Here is a 23232-nt window from a genome sequence, read left to right as displayed (position 1 = left end):
GTGGCCTCCGGGTCTCCAGCACACACCAGGCCAGGGGCCATGGGGATGTTCCCTGGGAAAGCTCTGATACAACCAGGTGGCCAGGCAGCAGAAGGAAGAACCCTAGCTGTCCCAACAAAGGGCCCATGTGTGTGGTTCAGCATGGCCCAGAGGAGGCCGCCCTCAAGGGAGCAGAGGGTCTGGCTGCTGTGGACAGGAGCGGTGGTGCATTACAGCATCTCAGAAGGCCAAGAGAACCCCGCTAGATTTCTCCTTCAGAAGGACCATCTGGCAGCAGCTCAGGGATGGCCCATAAGGACTTTCTGCTGGACGCAGAAAAACTGTCATATCCAACAACACTACTGAGAACTACACTGGCAGACATCTGTCAAAGCACCAGAAAAACCCACGCCCACCGGGACCAGACCACTTCATGCAAAGCTTTACCTAAGTAAGTAATGCCGTGTGAATAAAGCTTTCCTGGGACACAGCCACGCCCATTCACTGGCATCCAGTCTGCATGTTGTTATGACAGAGGCTGCATTACCTGGCCCTTTACAGGAAACACTTGAGATGAAGGATAAAGAAGTCTTAAAAGGTGCAAACACACCCCTGCACTGCCAATTCTAAAATACTCGGTAAAATAACATTTCACAAACCCCCCCAGATGTCCTCATCTGTGCCCGCTGGCCTCATGGAGCCTAGTAGCAGAGACAAGCGAGACACGTGGCTGCCTCCATCTACATACAGAAGTCACTCCACACATGGCCATGCCCTCACTGTAGCTAGTAAGAAACAAACCCCTTGAAGAAGCTCCGTAGTATGCCAACCATGACCTCGCACAAGCCCTGGCACCCCATACATCTCCAGCACCTTCTGCAACTGTCTGGTGAGGTAGAGCCCATCCGACAGGGATATGGTGCACATATCACAGATAATTACTGTATTTAAAAGTATGGGGAAGAGGCAAGCAAACCTACTGTGTTTCACAGCTGAATAGCGTTTTGTCCCTCCCTCAAGACTTCCATGAGGATACAGTAGCAGCATTCTGTCCTACAAATGTGAAGGTTTGTGTCTACGGAGACACAGGTGGCCAGATGATGCCCTGCTCAACCTCCTATCCTTACCTGACTGCACAGAGACAATCCTGGCTCAACCTCCTGTCCTTACCTGACCGCACAGAGACAATCCTGGCTCAACCTCCTGTCCTTACCTGACCGCACAGAGACAATCCTGGCTCAACCTCCTGTCCTTACCTGACCGCACAGAGACAATCCTGGCTCAACCTCCTGTCCTTACCTGACCGCACAGAGACAATCCTGGCTCAACCTCCTGTCCTTACCTGACCGCACGGAGACAATCCTGGCTCAACCTCCTGTCCTTACCTGACCGCACGGAGACAATCCTGGCTCAACCTCCTGTCCTTACCTGACCGCACGGAGACGATCCTGTTGACGCCGTCCATGATTGTGAGAGGGTCATGGCGCCTCTCCGTGGAGCACTGCCGGTCAAATTCCACCCTGAGTCCTTCTGCACCTGGAGGACAGGAGAACACAAAACATAGCAACCACTTCAGATCAGCACCCAAAGTAGAAACAGTGCACCAAGGAGAAACAGTGAAACTAAAACCACGTTTAACAGTGAATGAATAGCAGAAAGTCAGAAAGAACTGGCCTCAGAGACAAGCATCTCAGACTACCCGCCCCTTTCCCCAGCTCATCCCCACTGAATATCATGTCCTCGGGCTGGAGGGCCAGAAAACACTTCCACTTGGCCAATCTGTTTTGTGCTGTCACTCCTGGGCAGACTTTTCACTCCCCGACCACTCCCCACTTCGCTTTACAGCGAAGCTCACACTGACCAGGGGCTGCGGGAATGCCCAAAGTGCAGCCCAGTCAGACGGCAGTTGTGGGTCACCTGGGGAGTGAGGAGCACCTCAACTCCTGGTGTGTCCAGAGAACTGGAGAATCGCTTGGTGTGGAGAACCCGCACCTCTGGTGTGAGAGGTGTGCGAGCAGAGGCACACGAGTTTTCCTTCAGGCTGGAAGATCTTTAAGGTCTAGCAGAGGATGGCAGTGAGGGGCCAGGCAAGAGGTAGGCGGGGAAGGAAGGAAGAAGGAAGGATGTGGGGCAGGGGCTCAGGTCCTCTCCCACGGTTACAGGGTTGAGAGGCTCGGACTGGTTTTAAGATACTATCTCTGGATGCTCTGTTGGGGGCTGATTCTGGGGAGACCACAGGAGGTGGGGAGTGGAAGCAGGAATACGGGGAGGCAGCTAGGATGTGACTGCTGGGATGATAAACCGGGTGAGACCCCACGGTGCTCTAGCCCAGAATGTCTACAGTTAGGGAGAAATGGCTGAATTTGGAATATATTTTAAAAAGCAGAGAAAACAGGATTTGTTGGTGGACTGGATATAAAGCGAGAGAGAAACAGAAGAGAAAAAGGTCACGAGATTTCCGTCCAGACAAATGTTGACTAGGAATATCCTTTGTTCTTTACGTTTCTATCATGAACTAATACTTCAAGTTTAAAAACGCTTTTCTGGGCCAGATGTAGTGGTACACGCCTGTAATCCCAGCACTTTGGGAGACCAAGGCAGCCAGCTTGCTTGAGCTCAGGAGTTCAAGACAGGCCTGGACAACATGGTGAAATCCTTTCTCTACATAAAATTTTTAAAATTAGCTGGACACGGCCTATAGTCCCAGTTACTCAGGAGGCTAAGGAAGGGGGATCGCCTGAGTCCAGAGGTTGGGGCTATAGTGAGCCAGTACCAATGTACCCCAACCTGGGCGACAAAGTGACAAAGCTTTTCTGAATCTCACCTCATTCTAAAAGTTCAAGAAAAATGATTTCACATAAAAATGAGCAAGATAAAAGTATAAGACCAAATACAATAAAAAGTTATTGTAAGAAAAAGGGAATAGGCTGGGCACGGTGGCTCACATCTGTAATTCTCAACACTTTGGGAGGCCCAGCTGGGAGAATCGCTTGAGCCCAGGAGTTTGAGACAAGACTGGGCAACACAGGGAGACTCATCTCCACAAAAAATAAAAATAAGTTAACCATGCGTGGTGGCACAAGCCTGCAGTCCCAGCTTCTCAGAAGGCTGATGGGGAAGGATGGCTTGAGCCTGGGAGGTCGAGGCTGCAGTGAGTCAGAATCATGCCACTGCACTGCAGCCTGGGTGTCAGAGCAAGACTCTGTCTCCAGAAAAAAAAAAGTGAGAATAAGGAACAAAATAACATCCCTATAGGCAATAAAAGCAGGCCAGAAAGATATGCCCACTAAACACATCAATCCTGATCATTTCAAAACAAATGGAGTGAAATTAGAAAAATGATACAAGACATGAAAGAACCACATAAATCAGACAGGAAAACCAAAAAATTAAATAAAGCTGAAGACAGAATTACAATGAATACAAAACTACATTCCAATGGAGACTAAAACAGAGTGTAAAATCAAATAAATACAGCAGATGTTACCTTAAGACAAATAGGAAAAAAGGAGAAAATTGTTTAAAAAGAAACAGAGGTAAAAGGTACTTGAAAGAGAAAGTAACCAACATTAACTCTAAAAGGCATGAACCATCCAATGCATGGATAGTTTTCTAGGGACCAAGTGTCCCTAGAAAAGACCGCTAAGCAAAGTTACAGAACAAACACTGCAGATTGCAATTCAAGAGAATGTCCTACAAAACAGACTTGGGATGACAGACTAAAGGAGCACCACTTACCCGAGAACATCACTGAGAACGGCCTCGCAAAGGCACATTCTAGTAAAATCACTGAAAAAACGCACGCGGCTTCTCACAGAGAACACCAAGAACGGCCGCGTGAACACACATTCTAGAAAAATCACCTAGAAAACACACGCGGCTTCTCACCGAGAACATCACCGAGAACGGCTGCACGGATGCACTTCTAGTAAAATCACCGAGAAAACACGCGGCTTCTTACCGCGAACATCACCGAGAACGGCCCTGCAGGTGCGCACTCTGGAAAAATCACCAAGAAAACACACGCGGCTTCTCACCGGGAACATCACCAAGAACGGCCCCGCGGGCGCACACTCCGGGAAGGTCACCGAGAAAACACATGCGGCTTCTCACCGAAAACATCACCGGGCTTCTCACCGAGAACATCCCCGAGAACAGCCGCGCAGACACACATTCTAGTAAAATCACCGAGAAAACACACTCAGCTTCTCACCGAGAACATCACCGGGCTTCTCACCGAGAACATCACTGAGAACGGCCCTGCAGGCGCGCACTCTGGAAAAATCACCAAGAAAACACGCGGCTTCTCACCGGGAACATCACCAAGAACGGCCCCGCGGGCGCACACTCCGGGAAGGTCACCGAGAAAACACATGCGGCTTCTCACCAGGAACATCACCGAGAACATGCGACAAACGCACATTCTAGTAAAATTATCGAAAAAACTCACGTGACTTCTAACTGGGAACATCACCGAGAATGGCCACACAAATGCATATTCTAGTAAAATTACTGAAAAAACACACAGCCACACGAACACACATTCTAGTAAAATTACCAAAAAAACACACGCAACTTCTAACCGGGAACATCACCGAGAACGGCCAACTGGGAACGTCACCGAGAACAGCCACACGAATGCACATTCTCCTAAAATTACTGAAAAAACACACACAACTTCTAACTGGGAACATCGCCGAGAATGGCCACACAAATGCACATTCTGGTAAAATTACCAAAAAAACACAGGCAACTTTTAATTGGGAACGTCGCCGAGAACGGCCACATGAACACACATTCTAGTAAAATTACCAAAAAACCACAGGCAACTTCTAACCGGGAACGTTGCCGAGAACGGCCACATGAACACACATTCTAGTAAAATTACCAAAAAACCACAGGCAACTTCTAACCGGGAACATCACCGAGAACGGCCACATGAACACACATTCTAGTAAAATTACCAAAAAAACACAGGCAACTTCTAACCGGGAACGTTGCCGAGAACGGCCACATGAACACACATTCTAGTAAAATTACCAAAAAACCACAGGCAACTTCTAACCGGGAACGTTGCCGAGAACGGCCACATGAACACACATTCTAGTAAAATTACCAAAAAACCACAGGCAACTTCTAACCGGGAACGTTGCCGAGAACGGCCACACGAACATACATTCTAGTAAAATTACTGAAAACACACGTGACTTCTAAGGGGAAAAGAAGTTATCATTTTCACATTTTCACAGAGGAAAAAGATGTGACCCAAGGTTTTAATACCCAGAAAAACTACCTTTCAAATTCAAAGGACAAAAACTCTCGTGGACAAGTCTGATCTCAGGGGCTAATGAGGAATTCAGTAGAGTGCACTTCAGACCCCACAAGGACCAGTCAGTAAAACTAAGACTTGAAGACTGAAAGAAAGTATGGTATGTAACAGCTATTATGCTCTTGTAGATGCAGTATAATTATTTTAATAAATGTGAGGAAATTAGGGCATATTCTAAGATTTTTAAGAATTTCAGTAATTATACTGATGTTGGCAGTATTGAAATTATATCCTAAGTCTGTCATATATGCAATGTGGTTACGTAAAGCAAATGAAAAATCAGGAGATATTTCATCAAACACTATCTTGGAACCAGGATTTGATATGGAAGAGAGGCAGATGCAACAGAAGAAGTACAGACCTTGTACTTTTGAATTTGAGTAGAAGGAATCAGCACATTAATTAGCCAGGCGAGGTGGCATGCGACTGTACTCCTAGCTACTCAGGAGGCTAAGGCAGGAGGATCACTTGAGCCTGGGAATTCGAGGCTACAGTGAGCTATAACTGCACTACTGCACTCCAGCCTGGGTGACAGAGCAAGATTCTGTCTCTAAACAAATAAATACATAAATAAAATATACAAAATAAATAAAAGAAAAACATTTTTAAGTATCAGTATGAACTCAAAAGAATCCAGGGCAGATCCCAAGTGAAGAGTGGCAACCTACAAAAAACCAAGGTCACCGTGTTTAGACTGCCTGGACGCTACCAAAGACCACCGGAATTACCATCTAGGAAAAAAATAAAGTTGGATCCCTATTTTATTCTTACATCATTCAATACATGAAATCATAAAAAACTTAGAAGAAGGCCGGGTGTGGTGGCTCATGCCTGTAATCCCAGCACTTTGGAAGGCTGAGGTGGGTGGACCACTTGAGGTTAGCAGTTGGAGACCAGCTGGGCCAACATGGTGAAACCCTGTCTCAACTAAAAATACAAAAATTAGCCAGGCGTCGAAGCACGCCTGTAATCCCAGTTACTCGGGGAACTGAGGCACAAGAATCACTTGATCCCGGGAGGCAGAGGTGATCCCGGGAGGCCAAGATCACACCACCTCACTCCAGCCCTGGTGAAGGAGACTGTTTCAAAAAACTTAGAAGAAAATTTGGAAGAATTTATTTAAAACAATGTCACATAAGCAAGCATTTTTTTTTCAGCATAATACAAAACTCAGAAGGCATAAATGAAAAAAACTGACAGATCTGATCATGTAATAATTAAAAATTTCTACATGGCAAAAAAATATCAAACCAATAACAAAAGATAAACTGGGGTGGAAACTGTAAGACATACGATAGAAAAGGGACTTAAAGAACTCTGACAAATCATTTTTAAAAAGATGCACAAATCAGGCCGGGCGCGGTGGCTCACACCCGTAATCCCAGCACTTTGGGAGGCCGAGGCAGGCAGAACACAAGGTCAGGAGATTGAGACCATCCTGGCTAACACCGTGAAACCCTGTCTCTACTAAAAATACAAAAAATACAAAAAAGCTAGCCATGTGTGGTGGTGGGCGCCTGTAGTCCCAGCTACTCAGGAGGCTGAGGCAGGAGAATGGCGTGAACCTGGGAGGCGGAGGTTGCAGTGAGCTGAGATCGCGCCACTGCACTCCAGCCTGGGTGACAGAGTAAGACCCCGTCTCAAAAAAAAAAAAAAAAAAAAAAAAAAGATGCACAAATCAGTTGTAAAACAAGTAAAGGGGCAGGCGCGATTGCTCATGCCTGTAATCCCAGCACTTTGGGAGGCCGAGGCAGGTGGATCAAGAGGTCAGGAGATCCAGACCATCCTGGCTAACACGGTGAAACCCCGTCTCTACTAAAAATACAAAAAAAATTAGCGGGGCGTGGTGGCGGGCGCCTGTAGTCTCAGCTACTCGGGAGGCTGAGGCAGGAGAATGGCGTGAACCTGGGAGGTGGAGCTTGCAGTGAGCCGAGATGGCACCACTGCACTCCAGCCTGGGCAACAGAGCAAGACTCCGTCTCAAAAAAATAAACAACAAAAAACAGGTAAAGGATGTCACTGGGGTAAATGCTAAAACGTTTTGTTCTAAAGGAGTGCTCCTAACCTGCTGTCTACTAGGATGAAATCCAGCACAAGATCACCGGCGATCTACAGCTGCTCTCCCTTGGAGAGGAGGTTGGCCCCATGTGGAGGAGGTAGGGTCAGACGGCCCCGCCCTCCCTGAGACTCACCTGCAGGTAGGCAGTCCCCATACTGGAAAGCACCGCAGACAGCACGTCCCTGCCCCTGTCCCCGGCCCGGCTGCACACCGACAGCTTGAGCAGGTCCACCACCACACGGGTGTCATCCGCAATCAGCAGACTGGTGAACTCATCCAAGGCCTGAGGCTCCAGACCTGCTGCTTTATTTTGGCTTTCAACATCCTAAGTCAAATGACATCCAACAATTAACATGAGGAATGATATGTTAAGAGATAGTCACCAGTTTACCCACAAACTCAGAGAACACATGAATACCAACGAGTAAGAAACTTGAAGGTGTTTACGACCTTAAGAAAACAGATTAAGAAATGACGGCCCCTAAAATCTCCACCAAGCCATGTACTATGTTTTCAAGACCAATGAACTGTTGTATTACCAATAGCATTTATCAAAAAGGGATGACTTAAGCTACAAAGAAATGACAATTTATTACGGGGTCCAAGTTTGGAGCACAGGCAGATACTACAGGGGGAGTTTTGGAATGAAGCTGCATCCTGTATAATCTACCCATAAGGTATGCTTGGAATTGTTTATAAACTACATTTGTATTCTATAATTGTATATATTTTGTCTAGATCCTCTCCATAATTCTTTCCTGGAATCTTATTTCAAATGACTCACTGGCATGTAACATGCTCTCCATAGTCTCTCTCTCCTTGGGTTCACTGAAAACATCACACATAAAAGTCTTCTCATTACCACTCGTGTACTTCCCATTCCTGCCCTGTTACCCTAAACATACTGCATCTTGATCCTTCACCTCCTCTCCTTGTTTGCTATGAGCCAATTCGCAGCATCACTGCACCCCCAGCTCCCACCCCACGGAGGTGCCTTGCCCAGGATGGCCGCGCCCCCCCACCCCCACCCCGGCTTGTCGGCACACAGGAGCCTCCTGGAGGGCAGCATCGGGACAGAACTTGTGGAAAGTGGAAAGGCCCTTGTCAGAGCCAGGGACTCCCACCGCTTCTGACCCAGCATGGGAACCGCTGTGCCGAGCAGGAGTATGTCAACCCCTTCTCATCCCCCAGGCACAGTCTGGCTCCCCAGAGGAAGAACAAGAGCCAGGGACGTGCCTCTTTTCTCTCCTGCTTTCTGGACCTCAGCAAATCCAGTGTGACTCTTTCCACAAACATAAACAAGCTGGGGGAAGGACAGCCCCACATGTTCCCCTTAGGGGAACATGACCCAACCAGGGTCCCTGGAAATCACACCACTCTGATTTAGGAACAAGGTTCTTCTCCCTTTAGGGAAACAAGACCTTGCTCCTGCCTCTGCATGGAGACCCAAGGAGTAAGTGAAATTCATTATAAATGATGACATTCCAGAACATAACTCACTGAAGGACAGCAAAAGCGTTCAGTGAAACATATCAACAAGAATATCTTTAAGGCCGGGCGCGGTGGCTCAAGCCTGTAATCCCAGCACTTTGGGAGGCCGAGACGGGCGGATCACAAGGTCAGGAGATCGAGACCATCCTGGCTAACACGGTGAAACCCCGTCTCTACTAAAAAATACAAAAAACTAGCCGGGCGAGGTGGCGGGCGCCTGTAGTCCCAGCTACTTGGGAGGCTGAGGCAGGAGAATGGCGTGAACCCGGGAGACGGAGCTTGCAGTGAGCTGAGATCTGGCCACTGCACTCCAGCCCGGGCGACAGAGCGAGACTCTGTCTCAAAAAAAAAAAAAAAAAAAAAAAAAAGAATATCTTTAGTCTTGAGATTGAAATGTACCTACCATTTTTTTTAATGAGGGTGTCTTAAAAACACGCACACACACAAAGAAAATATGTCTAGAAGAATTGCCAAGGAAGAAAATCACGAGCGGCATATCCTAAAATCTGAATTATAGCTTAATACTAATATTAAAATTGCTTTGCCTTAAATTCATGAGTCAAGCCAAAACTGAAATAATAGAAATACAGGGTTACAACGTGGATAATGCCTATGTCTCATAAACAAATTGGGGGGAAAGAAATCATATTATCCTTTTACCTAAAAACAAAAATGTTGCCTTCCTCGAATAAGTGCTGCATTAAACCCTCACACCAGGAGACTGCCAAAAATGAGAAGTTGATTCCAAGCACCTAATTCATAAATAGAGTCTTTCTTTTTACCATGGATGGTTATCAATAATTTCCGTTAGGACATATTTTCTGCCAGCAGTAACAGCATAATAAATCAAGGGTTCCAAATGTAATTAAAAATAAAGTGTTTGTTCCCAAGGTGAGAAGGCTGGCAAGGGAGCACACATGAGCAGGGGCTGGCAGGCTGGGGAGGGCATCCACACATGGGGGGTTGGAGAGGGAGGGCCAGGCCAAGTGAGGAAGGTGCCATACTCTGGGTCAACATGGAGGTGGGGGGGGTCAGAGGTCACGTAGGGTGACCGTGGAGTGCCAGAGGCTGTACAGAGGAAGAAGAGTGCCCACCACGGAGTGGGGGACAGCCAAGATCGGAGGTTGATTATCTAAGGGGACTGAACTGTAAGTAAACAGCCTGCTGATGACAGAAGCCAGGTTTCCCACTGTCAGAGAAGAAAGTTATAAATACAGAAAGGGTGAAAACTAGAATGAATCCCAGTTGGATTAGAATCAATCATATTGGTGTGAACCGGTGGTTTTCCATATACGTAAATTTATAACAACATAAATACTGATGTGGGCCAAACACGGTGGCTCATGCCTGTAATCCCAGCACTTTGAGAGGATGAGGCAAGCAGATCACTCGAGCCCAGCCCGAGACCACCCTGGGCAACATGGCGAAACCCTATCTCTAAAAAAAAAAAAAAGAAAAAAATACAAAAATTAGCCAGGTGTGGTGGTGCATGCTTATAGTTCCAGCTACCTGGGAGGCTGAGGATGGCTTAAGACCAGGAGGTTGAGGCTGCAGTGAGCCAAGATTGCGCCACTGTACTCCAGCCTGGCCAACAGAACAAGACCCTGTCTAAAACAAAACAAAACAAAAAACTGATGTATGTATCTATTATGTTACACGCACACATATTCATTCTCTAGCTCTGTCACCCAAACAGCAACAAGCACACGAAAGGCCCAGATCTTGACCTCTAAATGCCCTTCTCCACCAGAAAGAACTAGGACTTGTCAGAGAAACAACTGATTCCTATGTTGGAGCCTAAAACAGCTTGTTGAACCTGGAATTTTGTGTTGTGCCAAAAAGGAAATACTCAAAGAATGATGGGAATATGCCAGAAGAGCAGATACAATTCTACCATTTCAAGAATTAACCCCAGTCCTTCACCAACTCTTCCAAAAAACAGAAGAGAAAGGAACACCCTCCAATCTATGAAGCCAATATTGCCATAATACCCAAAGCAAAGACATCACAAGAAAACTACAGAGCCGTATCCCTTATGAATACAGATGTAAAAATCTTCAACAAAATAGCAGCAAACCAAATCTAGCAACATATAAAAGCATTATACACCAAAAAAATATGGAAAGAGGGAGAGTAGGAATAAGCCCTGTGGTAGTGGACTGGAATTAAAAGTATTGATGTGGGCTGTTAATAGTTTTTATTATATAGATAAATGCAGAAGGATAAATCAATGCTCGTGTGTATAGATTATTTGCTGAGAGGGCCTAACCAAAGACACTCAGTAACAGTCGGCTTAGCAAGCACCCAGATCTTGGTTTCCAACTCCTACAAGCCACTAGCAGGAACCATGGCTTCTTGGAGAAATGGCTGATTCCAGGCAGGGGCAGGGTAGGTGAAAGATGAGTCTCGAGCACACTGTTGTGCCAGAAATGAAGCAAGACCCCTAAGAATTACGGGGACACATCAGACAATGGAACCAGTCCACAGGGTTCCCAATGACCAGTCCACGCGAGTCCCAATAACCAGGTCCCAATGACCAGTCCACAGGAGTCCCAGTGACTGAGTCCCAGTGACCAGTCCATGGGAGTCCCAGTGACCGAGTCCCAGTGATCAGTCCAAGGGAGTCCCAATGACCAATCCGGTTCCAATGACCAGTCCACGTGAGTCCCAATAACCAGGTCCCAATGACCAGTCCACAGGAGTCCCAATGACCAGTCCACAGGAGTCCCATTGACTGAGTCCCAATGACCAAGTCTGGGACAATTTGGGTGTCAAATAATGACAGTAATGAATGTCACTATTTGACTAAAACAGGAACTCCTGAATCTACACAATATAAACAGACAGATAGAAAGGTAGGTAGGTAGGTAGGTACGTAGAAGACAGACGGATGAGAAGGGAAAGCCTTCTCTTGCAAAAAAATGGCAACAATTACAACCAGAAGTAAAAATAAATGTGAAACATGAAAATGTGACAACCACCACGGTACTAATGGATTCAGCTAGAATCTTTAAGATGCTAAAAACTGGGAGGTAAAAGTATAATGAGGAACAAGACATTGGCATAATCTCAAAAGTGTCTCCCCATGAGTACTAAACACACTTACTGATTTCCAGTGGAGAAACTTGGCAGAGACCCTTAACCAAGTGATAAGCGATCTCACCAATAATGCAGCAAAATCAGAAATGCCCGAGTCCCAGTGGAGGCACTGAGAAGAACTTTGCACCACTCCTGCGCTATCTCACCAATGATGCAGCAAATCAACACCTGAGTCCCAGTGGCGGCACTGAGAAGAATTCTGCACCACTCCTGCGCTATCTAACCAATGATGCAGCAAATCAACAACACCTGAGTCCCAGCGGAGGCACTGAGAAGAATTCTGCACCAGTCCTGTGGTGTCTGTCAAAACGAAGGACTGTTCCACACTGAAGACTAAAGAGGCAGTGTGCACTCCTAGGTTGGGTGCTAGACCTATAAGGATACTATTGGGATGATGAGCAAAATCCAAATATGTCTGTGGGTTTGAAAGTAATCCTGGATCAAGCTGTAGTCCTGATACTCAAGGAATATACGTGGAAGCAGTAAGCAGTGACAGGGACTGTGTCCTGCAACATTCCCACAAATGCTTCAAAGATGCTAACAAGTGGAAAGCCCAGGTGAATGGGATAGGAATCAACTGTGTTCCGCTCCTAAGTACTATTTCTACTTCTGTGTACATTTAAGATTATTTCACAATACAAAGTTAAAGAAGAATGCCTCTTCACCTCTTTGGTTTTGGTCATGGTTTCTGCAATGATGCTTGCGGCTCCCAGGTCATCCGTCACTGGGATAAATGGCCGAGCGGAGGCTGAGGGGGCCGATGGAGTCACTGCAGAGGGGGTCACCGCGTCCTCAGAGGAAGCAATCTAGTCGAAGTAGGGGATAGAAAGGTAGGTAGGTAGGTAGGTACGTAGAAGACAGACGGGATGCACAGTAGGGGATGTTTAAGGGGAAAAACTCAACAACATAACGTATTTCCTACCCAAGTCCCAAATGCTTTACCTAAAACTACTTGGGCTGTTTAGAATGTTCCAGAGTTTACAGAGGTAACATGCTGCCTACCTGACATAGCCACTACCACCCCCAGTTGGGCCTAGGACAGTTGTGCAAAGTCAAGTACACTCATAGTTTCAAGAAAACTATTAATATTCACAGCAGATCCATGAACCAGACTAAAATGAGTTCACGTTATCTTCAAGTTGGTTTTCTCCCCCAAAATAAGTCACTAAAATTCTTGACTATCAGAACTTTAAGGTTTCAGAATTGCAGATAAAGGACTGTGAACTTGCACTTAATGATTTTTTGAATTAGATTAAAAAAAAAATTTTTTTTAAAAGATTTTTTGAATTAGATTTTATTAAAAAAGAAATCTAATTCCACTTAAGCACTTTAAAAGCTCCTTTACAGAGAATATTCTTCTAAGGAACGCCAAAAATCAAAGCGGGAGGCACAGAAACAGCCTAAGCTAAATGACAGAATGAGACTTTCCTAGACACAAAGTAGCCACCTTTTTACCTTCTGATCTAACGTTGCTTTACGATTCGCTTTTTTTTTTTTTTTTTTTTTTTTTTGAGGCGGAGTCTCGCTCTGTCGCCCGGACTGGAGTGCAGTGGCCAGATCTCAGCTCACTGCAAGCTCCGCCTCCCGAGTTTACGCCATTCTCCTGCCTCAGCCTCCCGAGTAGCTGGGACTACAGGCGCCCGCCACTTCGCCCGGCTAGTTTTTGTATTTTTAGTAGAGACGGGGTTTCACCGTGTTAGCCAGGATGGTCTCGATCTCCTGACCTCGTGATCCGCCCGTCTCGGCCTCCCAAAGTGCTGGGATTACAGGCTTGAGCCACCGCGCCCGGCCACGATTCGCTTTTACCTTCTGATCTAAGGTTGCTTTTACCTCTCTCTTTTCTTGCCATGGATTTGGACTCAGTCTGTCTTCCATATCAACAGCCAGCATGCATTCTTCTCCATTCATGGGACTAGCCATGGCAGACGTGTCGGAAGGGGCCGCGGAGGAGAACGAGGGGCATTCCTCCGGGACAATCATGGCAGCCGGCATCAGGGCTCCGACAACGGCATCTCTGTCAGGACACAAAGCCCGGCCTGTGGTGAGCTGCCCCTTCTTCACAGCACCACAGGAAGTGGCGAGGCAGGACTAGCACGCACACTGAGGCATTTCCTCATTTTTATTGAATACATGTAAAAGAGTTTTGGAAACCAAACATTATTACCTGTATCCTTGGGCTAATAGCTAAAATGTTTACTTTGGATTTTATTTATTTGAAAAACCAGAGTAATGGCAGGTGAAAAAATGCCAAACATAAAAACCAGACCAGAATGAGATTCTGGCTCTCCCTGAGAAATCCTCTTGGGATGCTGTGAGAGGCTGAGAGGCTGGATAATTGACCAGCAGGCAATTTTGTGTTTACTGAAAGCCACATACTGGGCAGCTAGGACTCAATGGCCTCTACTGAATGACTGTTTTTGTTCTGAAACTAATTTTCCTATGTCAATACACCCATCAGGTCCATAGGTGTGATACATTAGTAGATGGGCAACTTATCTAGGCTGTGGGAAAGCAGCAGAAAAATACTGCAAAATGCTGCATTGGCAAAACTCAGCCTTCTTAAGTGAGCCAAGGGGATGCTAAGTTGTCTCAGACATCACTATAAATTAGTATCACCTAATTCTTCTTTTCTTCCCCCAAATATTAATTGTTAGAGTCTACTGGTCAAAAAGAATAGTGAAAATGTTCAAGTTAGTTTTCTAATTCATATTTCAATGCCCATTAAAACACACACAAAGATATGATCAATCACCATCAAAGAACATGTGACTTACAACACACAGCATTTAAAGACAATAATACGACATTCTTGGAGACATCTGATCAACGAAAAGAAAAAATATCACAAAAACCCAAAGCTCACATAATTGCAGAATTTCAAAAATTAGCACAGAAGCCTACCTGGCATACATGATTTGCAATGCTGTAAGAATATGCGATAAGGCCTGCTGTTTGGCCAGATTTCCATCCAGTGACAAGAGAATCTTGGCAAGAGAAGGGCGATTCGGCTTAGAATTACTTGCACCACTTATTTTATTACTGGCAGCAGAAGAATCGGCATCTGAAGGCACGCCTATAAGGGAAAAATAAAATGTGCATTTTGTTTTTAAGATCACAGTTTCCTCTATTTCTATAAAATCTGATCTTACAGGTTAGTTCCAAAACACACTGCAATCTACATTTTGCTATTTCACAGAGCACCTATTAGGCTCATTCACAGGCCTTCAGAATAAGAACACCACTTATCCATACTTTGATAAAGAAGCTATTTTCAGCAAAATTTCACTGTAACTGCAAAAAGATGTAGATGCTTGTATAAAATGCACTTACAAACGTTTATGTTATATACATATAAGCTATGAAAATGCTACAATAACTACCTGTGTTTTCTTAGCCTGGTAAGGCAAGACAAAAAAGAATACAAAACAACAAAGAGAGAAGATGTTCACCAATAAAGTCTCATCAGGTTCACTTCCCTGCAAACTCCCAGGTCTCCGCAGGGGGAGGGAGCCAGGTGGAGCTGGGACATGCGTCTATGTCAACTCATCCAAACTGATACACAGATTTAATGCAATTCCTACCAGAATTCCCGCAAGAGTTTTTGTCAAGATTATTCTAAAATGTATATGGAAAGGCAAAGGAACAAGAATAGAAATAGAAAAATAAGGAGGAGGAATGAGTCTACCCAACCTCAAAAGTTGTTTTAATACCATAACCAAAACTGTGTGGTACTGGCATAAGAATCTAGGCAATAAACAGCGAACCCAGAAACAGAACCACACAAATATGCCTCACTGACTGTTGACAAATGTGCAAAAGCAACTCAGCAGAGGCAGGACAGCCTTTCAGCACGTGGTGGTGGAGCAACTGGACGTATGTGGGCAAAAAACCCAAACTTCAGCCTAAGTCTACACCTTATGCAAAATTAAATCCAAATGGATCATGACTTAAGTAGAAAATATAAAACTATAAATCTTTTAGAAAAAAATAGGAGACGGTCTTTAGGATCTAGCACTAGGCCAAAATAGACGACACCAAAAGTATGACCTACAAAAGAAAAAACTGATGAATTAGACTTCATCAAAATTAAACACTTTTGTTTTATGAAAGGAACTGAAAAAACAAGCTAGAGACCAGGAGAAAACATTTGCATAACACACATCTGCCAAAGGACTAGAAATAACTAGAATACATAATGAACTCTCTACACTCAACAGAAAAAACAGCCAATTAGAAAAGGGCATGAAGACGTATTTTACCACAGAGGAGATACGGACAGGAAACAAGCACATGAAAACATGGTTAACATAATTTGCCATGAGGAAAATATAAATTCAAATCACAATGAGATACAATGACCTATCTACCAGTATGGCTACATTTTAAAAAGATGGTGAGGATATGGGGAAAACTGGATCATCCTCCACTGCTTATGAGATTATAAAATGGTATAGCCATTCCAGAAAACAGTTTGGCAGTTTCTTATCAAACTAAACAATTACCATATGACCAGCAATCACACTCTTGGGCATTTATGTCAAAGAAATAAGAACTTATTTTCACATAAAGTGAATTTTCACATTCACCTGTATATGAATGACATGGCAGTTTTATTTGTATTAGCCAAAACCTAGAAATAATCCAAACGTCCTTCAATGGTTGAGTATTTGATGGAATACTGAACAAACTATGTAATATGTAACAACTTGGATCAATCTCCAGAGGATTAGGCTGAGTGGAAAAAGCCAAACTCAAAAGTCATACAAATAATGTGACATGAAAAGAGCTATACATTAAGAAAATACTAATATGAACCAGAAAGGAGAAGACAAGAGTCAAGCCTTATCTTCATCTGCCCCAGAAAACAAGACAGCACAGGAAGGCGAAGTCACTTGCCCCAGTTCATACAGTCAGTAACTAACACAGCCAGAGTTAGTAACTAACACAGCCAGAAGATCACATTCCAGTTATTCATAAAAGCAGATGCTGCTAGAGCCTAAATGTCCCCTCCTGAGAGATAAGGGAAAAAAACAAAATATTTGTATGACAAGATGAGGTTCACTTAAAAAAAAAAAAAAGCAATTGTATTTATTTCTACATGCTAGCAAGGAGCAATGTGAATATTCCCATACAGCAGAAAAAATGATATTTTTAAAAGACCATTTAATAATCTGAAATTCTTAGAGATAAACTAACAAAAGATATGCAAGACCTATACAACACTGGGACTAGAAAACATTGCTGAGGGAAACTAAACACCTAACAGAGAAACACTGTGTTCATGGGTTAGAAGACTGAATACTGTGAATCCATCCTTTCCACATTGACTTACAGAATGAATGCGATTCACAGCAAAACCCCAAGCAAGCAGTTTTATAAAAACTGACAAGCTCGGCTGGGCGCGGTGGCTCACGAGGTCAGGAGATCGAGACCATCCTGGCTAACACTGTGAAACCCCATCTCTACTAAAAATACAAAAAATTAGTCGGGCGTGGTGGCGGGCGCCTGTAGTCCCAGCTACTCTGGAGGCTGAGGCAGGAGAATGGCGTGAACCTGGGAGGCGGAGCCTGCAGTGAGCCGAGATTGCGCCACTGCACTCTAGCCTGGGCGACAGAGTGAGACTCTGTCTCAAAAAAAAAAAAAAAGACAAGCTCATTTTAAGTTATATGGAAATGCAAAGGGACTACAACAGCCAAAATATATTTGAAAAAGAACAAAGCTAAAGAACTGTTGCAAATTGAGTTCAGGTCTTTTATAAAGCTGTAGTAATCAAGACAATGTGGCATTGCCACCAAAATCCACAAATAAAAACAGTACTGAGAGTTCAGAAATAGATCCATACATCCATAGACAACTGATTTCTGACAAAGGCAAAAGGCAATTCAGTAGGAAAAGCAAAGTTTTTAAATAAATACAACTGAAACTACTGGACAATCAAGCCAAAAAAAGCCTTTCAATCTGAACCTCCCACCATATATAAAATTTAATCAACTGGTCATAGATACACATATCTAAAACTGTAAAACTTCTATAACAGAACACAGAAAGAGAATCTTTATAATCTTGAGTGAGGCAAAGGTTTTGTAGACACAACATCAAAAGTACGCTCTACAAAAGAATAAAATGAATAAACTAGGCTTCATCAAAATTAAAAACTTCTAATCTTTAAGATTCACCTATGAAGAGAATAAAATGACAAGTCACATTGACAGAAAATATTAGCAAATTATGTATTAGGCAAAGGACTTGTAACCCAGAATATATAAGGAACTCTCAAACTCAGTAAGAAAACGATCGACCTATTGAAATATGGGAAAAGACTTGAACCGACACTGACCAAAAAAGGTATCTGGTTCGTAAATAAGCAAGATGCTTGAGATCATTAGTTACTAGGGAAATACAAATTAAAACCACAATGAGATACCACCATACATCTATCAGTATAACTAAAAGACTGAACATATCAAGGGTTGACAAAAATGTGGAGGATGTGGACCTCTGGAACATCCACTTTGCAAAACAGTATGTAGCGATCTTAAGAAGCTAGACATACACCTACTATATGATCCAACCACTCTTCTCCTAGCAGTTTACCCAAGAGAATTTCAAGTGGATGTCCACACACAAACTTGTATGGAAATGTCCATTAGCAATTTCACTTATATAGTCAAAAACTGGAAATAGCCCAAACATTCATCAACAGCAAATTGCATTTATTTATCTTAAGATGCTATTCAACAATTTAAAAAGAATAAACTACTGATACATGCAACATAAGTGAATCTCAAAATTATTATGCTGAGTGGAAAAAGCAAGAATTTTAAAAAGATTATATGCTGTATGATTCCATTTATAGTAAGCTGTAAAACATGCAAACTGGCCTGCCACGGTGGCTCCTGCCTATAATCCCAGCACTTTGGGAGGCCGAGGTGGGAGGATCACTTGAGCTCAGGGGTTCAAGACCAACCTGAGCAACATGGCAAAACCCTGTCTCCACCAAACAAACAAACAAAAATTAGCCTGGCATGGTGACATGTGCCTGTAGTCCCAGCTATTCAGGAGGCTGAGGTGGGAGCTGCAGTGAGCCAAGATCATGCCACTGCACTCCAGCCTAGGCGACAGAGTGAGACCCCGTCTACAAACAAACAAAAACCCAACCAAACAACAACAACAAAAAGAAAACATGCAAACTGATCTATAGTGACAGAAATTAAGTTGCTGCATATGGCAGGAAGGAGAAGGGGAGTTAAAAGCAAAAGGGAGATGGGTACAAAGGGCCAGAGAGAAACGCTAGAGTAGTGTATGAGTTCATTATCTTTGATTGTGGTGATGCTTTCATGGATCACACATATTTCAAAGTTGATCAAAATGTATACTTAAAATAGATGCAGTTTATTATATGTCAGTAATAACTGAATAAAGCTGTTAAAAAATACGAAAGAGCCCACTACAGTGCCTGTATCTCTCAGGCAGTTATTTGGAGTCCTGTTTACACACAAGTACAGCACTGTGAGTTTACCTGATCATAAATACAAGAATCAGCAACATACTTTCTTCTACAATTTTCATTCCAGCATGGATAAATCGCATGAGAGCACACCACAATTCTTCTGTGTCTTTAGATTCATAATGCAGTTAACACAGCACTACAACCTCTAATGCGTTGGCACAATAAAATAAATCTGTAAGGTTGCTGTAATCTACAGAAAAATCTCAGAGAAGACACAAATCTGTGTTACCTAAATAGGAAGCACCTAAAGGGTCTCTTGCAGTCTGGAAGAGGACGGGCTCGTGGACAGAGGGCGTGGCCACATCCACGGTTGTCCACGCCACACTGTGGGATGACCCACAAGCCACGCGCGTGATCTTCTGGCCTTCTAAGCCTTGCACGAGTGTGGGCTTCCTGTTAACCGTGGTCGTGCCATTGCCCTGCTGGCCATGGTCATTGTCACCCCAAGCATACACCTGTTTACGAGGGGGGAAAATACTTATAATTTTTCAACATTTCAGGACATTTTCTTTAATGTAATTTTTACTTCAAAATGCTTAACGTGTATGCCACGGTAATTGAAAGAATTGAGTTCTTAAAGGTGAAAACAAACCATTTCACGATCTTACAAAATGGCATCAGTGTACGACAACTCTGAAGAAAATCTAACCATGAAAACGCTGGATAATACCTATAAAAGGAGTATTTTCTTAATATTAATCCAATTCTGTTTTGTTGCAAGACACACAGAAGCTCCTCTCTTCAACTAAGTGCAATAATTTTTTTCCCTTGTATTTTGCAAAGAAAAATGACCAAAAACAATATGCTCATTTTTCAAGTAAGTTCTTCTTGGCCTTGTAGAACTATAAAGTATAATTCATTTTGACTCAAAAACAGTAATGGTAATTTTGCTTTCATAAATAAAATTTAAAAGTGAATATCCACAAGCCAGTCATAGCATATGCTCCTACAAGCAGAAGAGACAGTAACACTTGTCAGGCAGTAGCTCTGTCTCTAAAATGAGGCATGGATCCCTCCTCGCCAGTTAGCAATTCTCTAAAGGAAAGTCTTGCTAATACCTTGCCGTAGGAGCATCTTCAAGAATAACAATCTTTCCACACACTTTTCACGCAGACTTCAGAATGGGAACGTGCCTTTTCTGAGGACCCCGCCCCCCAACCCCGAGCAGGCAGATACACCAGTGGGCAAAAGGGACGCGTCCTGCCCTCATGGTTCTTCAAGCAGTAAGACTCGGCTGATTTCATCAACAGCTGCGACTTCAACAGGACGAGCACCATGTCGTGACCCCCAAGTCCCCCAAGTCAGGATGGCACGCCACCCCCAGGCCACCTGCAGCCTTACCTGCCCCGAGTCCGTGACCGCCAGGCAGTGCAGGGCCCCGACAGCCACATGCACGATCTTCTTCCCTCTCAGCCCTTCCACCACTTGCGGTTTCCGCACGTGCACGTCAGAGCCATGGCCCAACCTGAAGTAATCCCCCTTTCCCCTGGGAGAAGGCCAATGGTGGAGTGTTACAATACGTTATGGTCTGACAATGCTACACAAGAAAACACTCAGTCTCACATCTTTCGCAGCCAGCTCAATGACATCACACACGGTACTCAGGGTCTTTGAACTTACATTCAAAATCATACACCATTAATTCAAATTAACTTATTAAGTCAGCTAGGAAAAACCTTAATACTTTAACACATGTTTTACGATATTTAAGTTACTGTTGTAAGTTTTCATATAAAGAGACTGAAAATAAGACACACTACTGCAAACACCTATCCAAAGTCCTATCTGGTATACACCTTTCTCAAGCTGCCTCTGGTCATGACACTGGCACTAAGGCCTGACACACCATTCAAGGCCAGTCTGGGCACCTGCTCTTTTGCACATTAATAAAATAAGCTTTTACAAGAAATACATGTTAACTTTTTCAGGATCAAAGGATTCAGAAGGTTATTTTGCTCTCATTTTATCCTTAGGCTTCAGCAGAAGAAATCTTTCCTATAAATCTCACCCAAACAGGAAAGGTAAGTGGCCTAAAATTTTTCTAGTATTTTCAAAATGACCCAGTTACAATGGGAAATTTCTTCTTGTACTATTGTCACTAATCCCAACTCAATATCCTTTAAAGGACAAAGATGCATGCATAAGTAACAACAATCTGACAGGTCACAATCACGCCGGGGTTGGCCTGGGGTGAGGCCCAGGTTCCCTGCATGCACCTGCACAAGCGCGCACACTATGACAGGGAGGATGTTTACGTACCATGTCCACACCACTCCAGACTTGGTGAGCGCCAGGGAGAACTGAGCTCCACACTCAATCTGGCACACCCCCTGTCCATTGTCTCTCAATGTTCTGGGGAATGTTACAGCCTTCACTTCCGCCTCGGCCCAATTTTCCAAAGTCACCATCACCCCAGGAAAATACCAAATCTAGGTTTAAGAATATACATATACTTCAGGCCAACGTTTCATATCATTCTTACCCACCCAGGAGCACAGAATCATGCCAGGCACTCACCTTCATCGGTCAGAGCCAGGGTCTGTGCGTCTCTACTCCCACATGCAACCTGGATTACTCTGTGACCGAGAACGACTTTCACCTACTCAATTACAAATTTAAAAACAGAATCAAGCACAGGCACGGAGAAAGCAAGTGAATTTCCCAAAGACAAAGCCAACCATGCACACATCTTTATGAACTTTCCTAGACTCGAAGCTTAGTTTCTCTTGAAATCTTCAGATGGTAAGCTTTCTGTAAGCAACAAAAATGCGTATAATCACCATTTTGGGCTTTAGCTGGGTCGTATTATCCCCATGTCCCAGCCGGCCATACTCGCCGAGGCCCCAGGTGTACAGTTCTCCACTGGATGTGAGGGCCATGCTGTGGGAGCTCCCACAGGCGATATCCTGGATTGGCTTGGTTTTCAGGGCCTCGATCAGCCTTGGCTTGTCACAGTTCCTACAACAAGAAGAAATCAGCTCCCTACAGTCAATCCGTCCCTTCTTAGAGACGAAGGAAAAAAGACATCTATACTGATCCATATGTAGTCAACACAAGATACACAGATCAACTATCAAACCTTAAAGCAGAACCGATGAGACCAAAACACAAACAACCGTGTTAAAAAAAAAATTGTTTAAGATCCATTTCCATAATCTAGTCTAATTTTCTGCAAAATAACTTTCAAGAGTATCCATAACAGTTTCTTATTAGCAAATGAGACTAAAGAAAGTACCCTTACATTCTGCTGAAGTGTCCAAGTTTTCCGTCGTCACCTTCGCCCCACGAAAACACTTCTCCATCGACAGTTAAAGCCGTGGCGTGCCGGCCACCTGCAACATGCACAGATGTGCGGATTGCCAAAGGGCAAGGTACTGAGAGCCCACAGCATAGCTCCCTATTTTGCCTGGCATGTAGCACACACTCAATGAGTGTGAGCTGAATAAATGAGTAACTCAACAGGATCAACAGCGGAGTTAGCAGGAAAGCTTTCTGGGACATATGTGTCAAATAAGTGAATTTTTACTAAACTACAAATTTAACTCTAGAAAGAATTTGCAAAGAGGCAAAATAATACTGATTATTAATAGGGTTCCTATTATGTTAAATACATGAAAAATCAAAATTTAGATGAAAAAAGTAAAAATAATTTGTGATTAGACAAAACGTAAAAATAGTGTCAATTTAAGCTTTTGAGAACTGTACCTCAACAGTGAAATTATTCAATCATTTGCATTAGCATTATACTCACTCTTCCCAAAACAC

The 23232-nt window shown here is 43.9% G+C and overlaps 2 protein-coding genes across 2 annotated transcripts in view; both read right to left on the bottom strand.

The window, feature by feature from the left end:
- Window positions 1–1232: 1232 nt before the first annotated feature.
- On the bottom strand, window positions 1233–22262 carry LOC115897734 (E3 ubiquitin-protein ligase HERC2-like). The gene is made up of 11 exons (XM_030931686.1): window positions 22248–22262; window positions 21985–22066; window positions 21727–21896; window positions 20809–20953; window positions 19697–19922; window positions 14859–15030; window positions 13788–13971; window positions 12623–12763; window positions 7501–7692; window positions 1408–1515; window positions 1233–1364 (listed from the first exon to the last, which is right to left on the bottom strand). Exons 2-11 carry the CDS (start codon window positions 21988–21990, stop codon window positions 1347–1349), a joined length of 1362 nt encoding a protein of 453 aa, XP_030787546.1. The 5' UTR covers window positions 21991–22066; window positions 22248–22262; the 3' UTR covers window positions 1233–1346.
- Window positions 22203–23232, bottom strand: part of LOC115897557 (E3 ubiquitin-protein ligase HERC2-like) — a 20000-nt gene continuing 18970 nt past the window's right edge. Inside the window, 2 exon segments of the mRNA XM_030930813.1 lie at window positions 22203–22425; window positions 22709–22799. Of these exon segments, the coding sequence (XP_030786673.1) occupies window positions 22203–22425; window positions 22709–22799 (314 nt within the window).

This window comes from Rhinopithecus roxellana, chromosome 5 (genome assembly GCF_007565055.1).
Source record: "Rhinopithecus roxellana isolate Shanxi Qingling chromosome 5, ASM756505v1, whole genome shotgun sequence".
Taxonomy (NCBI): domain Eukaryota; kingdom Metazoa; phylum Chordata; class Mammalia; order Primates; family Cercopithecidae; genus Rhinopithecus; species Rhinopithecus roxellana.
The sequence above is the reverse complement of the archived record's forward strand: the minus strand, read 5'-3'. Positions and strand labels throughout refer to the sequence as shown.

Bases quoted from the DNA above. Each gene is read 5' to 3' on its own strand.
- LOC115897734 (XM_030931686.1), bottom strand. The intron at 13,972-14,858 runs GTAGGCTTCTGT...GTGTCCTGACAG, and splicing joins TTGCAAATCATGTATGCCAG to AGATGCCGTTGTCGGAGCCC. The intron at 12,764-13,787 runs GTAAAAGCAACC...TACTTCGACTAG, and splicing joins CATGGCAAGAAAAGAGAGAG to ATTGCTTCCTCTGAGGACGC.